Raw genomic sequence first — 5,272 nt, 5'->3', positions numbered from 1 at the left:
CATACGCCTTATATAAAAATATTTTCCAATTTCATATTTAATCACAGAATCATAGAATAGTTTGGGTTGGAAGGGACCTTTAAAGGTCATCTAGTCCAACCCCCCTGCAACGAGCAGGGACATCTTCATCCAGATCAGGTTGCTCAGAGCCCCGTCCAGCCTGACCTTGAATGTCTCCAGGGATGGGGCATCCACCATCTCTCTGGGCAACCTGTGCTAGTGCTTCACCACCCTCAGCGTAAAAAATATCTTCCTTATAAGGTCAGTGTTATCTGTTCAACATAAATTGTTGAATTTTTGTAAAAAATTCATTTTGTAATATTGTAAGTCTTTTTGATCCTAAATTAATTTTCAGATAGTAGAACAGAATGGGTTTGATACAGTAACAAGTATCAAACAAGTAACTTTTTTCCTCTTGCGGAGAAGGAAAACTTAAGTTACGTCAAAAATACTTTCACAAATCATTCCAGTATTTGAGAAAAAGTGGTGATTAATAACGACATTAAGATGTAGAGATGATTTGGTGTGATGAATTCCACTGTTCTATATATGGATCTGCCTCTAAGGAGTCTAAATTCTCACATTCTTTACTCTGTCAACTAGGTAATATTTGCTCCTTGTAAAATCAACTTAATTGTTCATAATCCCTTTTGGATATTTGTGAACTTAGCACATGGGAGATGAGAGGATGTAAAAAGGTGTTAATTTATTTTTTGTGGTTGTGTGTGGCTTATTTTAGCAGAGAATTAATTATGCACACCTTTCATTAATTTTCATTCTCTACACATCATGAATCATCTGTCTCATACGGTACTGCTTCTTTCTTGCTTCCGGGTTACTAAACCAAAATTGCTGTGTAAGGCTTCCAAAACCAAAACCCTGCTCAGTTCTACTGTTGAGGGTAATAAAAGCTGTTACATTGCTATTTGCTCAGACTAACAAAGCTGAAGATTTCAGAGTCCTAATCAGAAAACATTTACCCTTTACAACATTCTCATTGAATTTACAAGCCACTACTCTTCTTACACTAAAGTCAGATACTTCAGGTATTACCACCCTGCTTCTTGTAAAGAGTCAGAGCATATAACCATGCACTTCCAGCTGAAGAGTTACCAAGGACTTATCATGAGGTATACGTACAGTTTGCATAAACACAATCGTATTCTGTAGCACATTCAGTGTAGGTAGCAAAATGGAAAAATGGCTCAAACGAGTGAGTGTATTCGCGTGCAAAGAAAATTCTGAACAGAATTTGGGAACTCAGCTTATCATTTGCCATTGTGATATAAGCAATGCTATCCATTCCACAGTCAGCTGAGCCATCCTGTGGTACTTTGCCATAAAGATCTAAACTAAACTGGTATTAAAAATAAAATTGGAGCACTCACAAACAGATATTATTTAACTAAGGCATTGAAAGGTTTAGAACTGGACTAATCCTTTAGTTTCCAGTAAACACAGCCTTTCTGAATGCAGACTGTCAACAGACATCTTTCAGAATCACGTCCAATGAGTAAAATTTAGTTATGGCTTATGCACAAAGGTTTTTGAGTATGACATGATTCAAGCTGTGCTAGTTAGTGAGAATTTACATTTGCTTCAGAAGGGTTATACAAGCTCATTAACAATGCAAGGTGTTTGATTTTTTGCATTATTAATTCAGCTTTACAATACATAGACAAAAAATAAATCTTTCATGAAACAGCCAAAGTAATTCACTTGTATATCAGCATCACCAAGGATCTTCTTCCACCTACAAGGAGTAAGAATAAGAGTGAAATTGAATGCCTAAGTGTTGGCTGCGCTAAAATGTATTTGAAAGTTTTGAAGACTTAGTTTTATGTAGATAATAGAACACAATTTCTCTATACTTCAATATTGCAATGATAAATTCAAAAGCAATTTTGTTTTGAAAATATTAAGCAATATTGCTGCAATCCCATTAATACAGCTTCATAAATGCTGAATAGTCTCAATACTTTTCACCTCCCTTGCAATTAATTCAAACAGAGCACAGTGACTGTGCCCACTCTATAGAAGAAACCGTATGTAAGCTGAGTGACAAGTGCAGTTAACCACAGAGAGTTCTATAGGTACTATACTTGATATTGTTAAGTAGGTGGATCCCCTATTCAAGCATATCTTATGATTTCAGATGCTGCATCCAGTAGACTACTTAGGGAAAAGACATAAATGTGTATAGAGAGAGAGTTAATATACACTGTTACTAATAAGGAGAAGTTTTACAGGTTCCAAATACGAGAGTTAAGCGTGCAAGACTTAAGTACTTACTAAGGCTTGACGCTGTAATATTCTTCTGGTGTCACAATTTTCAATCCACCAAAGTAGTCCAGGACCCAAATATTGGTGATGTTGAATTTGGCAAAGAACCAATTATGATCCTTAGGCCAATTTTCCATTTCAGGGTGGCGACTGAATAATGCTTTTTTTGCTAAGCCCGCTTCTGAATCTTTCACCTAAACAATAACCAGCAAAATATTACAGTAAGATACAGTCATGTGAAGAAAAATTTTAGCTAAAAAAAACCCCACTGCTGACTGCAGTGTGCTCTTTTCTGTTTAGCCATGTCTTGTCCCAAAGGACTCATTACTGTGGCAGAGTCCACTCATCTTCAGTGTGGCGTACAACTACATGAGACAGACAAAAACTCCAAGGTAGTTGCTTTTAATATTATATCAAAAGGGTGTTTTTAAAGTAAGCATGAGCAAGAAAGTTCTTCATCTACATAAGAATAAATCTTTCAACAAATCACAAAACAGAGGAGTATGGATTCTTGCTGAATTATTACAATGCAATGTTTTGGGCATAATTTCACCTCCTCTGCACCTGCTCACACAAACAGACACAAACAGATCCAACTGTGTTCAGATGCATGCAAACACACACACACAAATGGGATGATATAACAGAATCTACAAGAGAAGGGAAGCCAAAACGTGTGACAGCATTTAATATACAATCTGCAAGTATTTAAAGGGTTAAATCAACAAGTTAGAGCTCTGGGTATGGTACAAGAGGAACTAATTAAAATAAACAATTCCATTACTTGGTAAGAAACCCATGACAGCAATTAAAGGATTGCTGGAGTGTACTGTACAAATATCTGAGGTGTGAAAACACCAAATAAGAATTTAGACTATCATATAGGAGAGACTAATGATGATTAGTCCTCATCCTCAATCATTATCCTCAATAATGGGATTAAGATCTTCAATGACTAACACATGCAGTTCTAAATTCCTTCTATGGGACACCAAAGTACTGGTGCATGAAAGAATACTGCCCTGGCAGCAACGCCACCAGACAATACAATGCACTTTTTCTGTCTCTATTACCTGTAACTTTATAGCTGAGGTTAATATTTACTTCAATAAAGTTTCAGAAGCATGTATGTCACACTGCATGGACCAAAGAACTTAACTGAGCAAAAGAGATGGATAAACCTTCACACTTCATTCACAAGAGAACTGTCTTAGACTTCTTAGTTTCGAAACAGGCCTAGAGGAACGAGGGAGGTTTCCTTCATTACAATATCGTCCTCCCAAGTTCCTTGCTAAAGACATGCCAACATAGCTCCTGCAAATATCAAGTGGTAGCTTCATCTTCCTCACACAAACTATGAGCTAGCCTTCTGGTATCACAGCACATAACACCTCTTCATATACTTTCGCACAGAAATTCTAACCTTTCTCCTCTCCATTCACTAAACAATACTATTTGGTGCACACAATCTCGTCCAGTGTCAACTTTCAACTGCTTACCTTTACAATACTCCCACAGAAGATTATGTGGGCACAGAGGGGATTCTGGGGATCATATCCGTGCTTCTTGCAGTAAGGAGTCTGTGCCAAAGACACAGTTAAGGAGGCATTTGAATTGATCTGAAATGCAAGTAGTGCAATAAGAGGTTTACGATTTTTTGCAAGAAAAATGCCATTAACTTAACTTCATTAAGTTAATTCTGGTGGAAGGACAAAGTGTTACTGAAAGGTAACCATCTGAGTTTCACAACTGTTGATGAAATTAGTTAAAAACAAACACAGACACCACCCCCACCCCCCTCAAAACAAGCCTCCCGGCTGCCCCCAAACCGATCAGCTCTTTTGAAGTTTAAAGCTGATTTTAAAAGTTAGGTTTAAAAAATCCTGAGTATTTAAATAAGACACCTAAATTGAAGAATTAAAGAATCTGTATGTGATTGTTTTTCTAAAACTAATTTGGTGAACGTAGCTTGAGAAGCAGTGGTGCAAAACAGGGTTGCCTACCGCAGAACGTCACATGCTAAAGTTCATTTTCTCCCAGCAAAGAAAGTTTACGCGCTTTGGGAAATGTCATTAGAAGAGCTCACCCACCAAAGAAGCTCCCAAAAGTCACTCAAGCACTACGCAGGGTACCACTGAACTGATGAGACAGGAGCCACCGCCCAGCTCTCAGCGCTGGTGGGAAGTCCCGTAACTACAAAAGAGCTGACTCACGATTACTCAGCACTCCCTCCTACCACGCCTCTCCCTTGCACGGGACCGTGACCGTTTCCCTAACTTTTTAGCCAGCTCTCTCTTGACCGCAGCCAAGCAAAAGAGCTGGCACAAGGCCGACTGCAGGCGCTCGGAGCCTCAGCGTGCCAGTCCGCCGCCTGCCTTCGTGCGCTTGCCCTTACGGTAAGCTCCGGAGACTTAATTGCTGCTCCTTCAGTAGCCTGCGTAGGAGCCCTCTTTGCTCAGGTCCCACGCTCCCAGCCTCCAGTCCTTTTGACACGTTCTTGTGACGTTCTCCCCGTCTAAACATTCTGCGGCCCCTCATTTCTCTACTCGGTGCTTCTGGAAGCTTCAGCCGCTTCCTCTGCCCAGGGCGCTGCTTAGCGATTTTCCAGACCGTGATCAGCGGGAACTTCTTAGGAGGACTACTGAGCGTCAACGCAGGCAGCACCGCTCCGTGTTCAGACGCTCAAGGGCTAATCATTGTCCCCGGGGCTCACAAATGAGGCGACGTCCCTCGGACAGGCAGGCAGCGCCACTACGCTGCCTCCAGAAAGCGCCGGTGTAAACCCCGACTCCTACCAGGGGAATTCCAACCGCCGCTCGCTACCGAGACGAAAAAGCGCAGGCGGCCAAGAAAAACGTGACGTTGCGTTAGTAACCTGCGCGCTCGCGAGTTCTAAGTCTCCTTCGTCGGGGTCACCGCTTGTATTTGCGGCTTGCATATACACCAGCGTCAGAGCTGATTTGGCAGGGACACCCCCCCCCTTCCCCCG

The 5,272-nt window shown here is 40.8% G+C and overlaps 1 protein-coding gene across 1 annotated transcript; it reads right to left on the bottom strand.

Annotated features, from left to right (window-relative positions):
* Positions 1-832: 832 nt before the first annotated feature.
* CREG1 (cellular repressor of E1A-stimulated genes 1) lies at positions 833-5,221 on the bottom strand. The gene is made up of 4 exons (XM_009323945.1): positions 5,159-5,221; positions 3,783-3,902; positions 2,293-2,477; positions 833-1,753 (listed from the first exon to the last, which is right to left on the bottom strand). Coding segments are annotated over exons 1-4 (369 nt in total). The 3' UTR covers positions 833-1,752.
* Positions 5,222-5,272: the final 51 nt, after the last annotated feature.

The sequence above is a fragment of the Pygoscelis adeliae genome, unplaced genomic scaffold (assembly GCF_000699105.1).
Source record: "Pygoscelis adeliae isolate BGI_AS28 unplaced genomic scaffold, ASM69910v1 Scaffold124, whole genome shotgun sequence".
In the NCBI taxonomy this organism is placed as follows: domain Eukaryota; kingdom Metazoa; phylum Chordata; class Aves; order Sphenisciformes; family Spheniscidae; genus Pygoscelis; species Pygoscelis adeliae.
The sequence above is the reverse complement of the archived record's forward strand: the minus strand, read 5'-3'. Positions and strand labels throughout refer to the sequence as shown.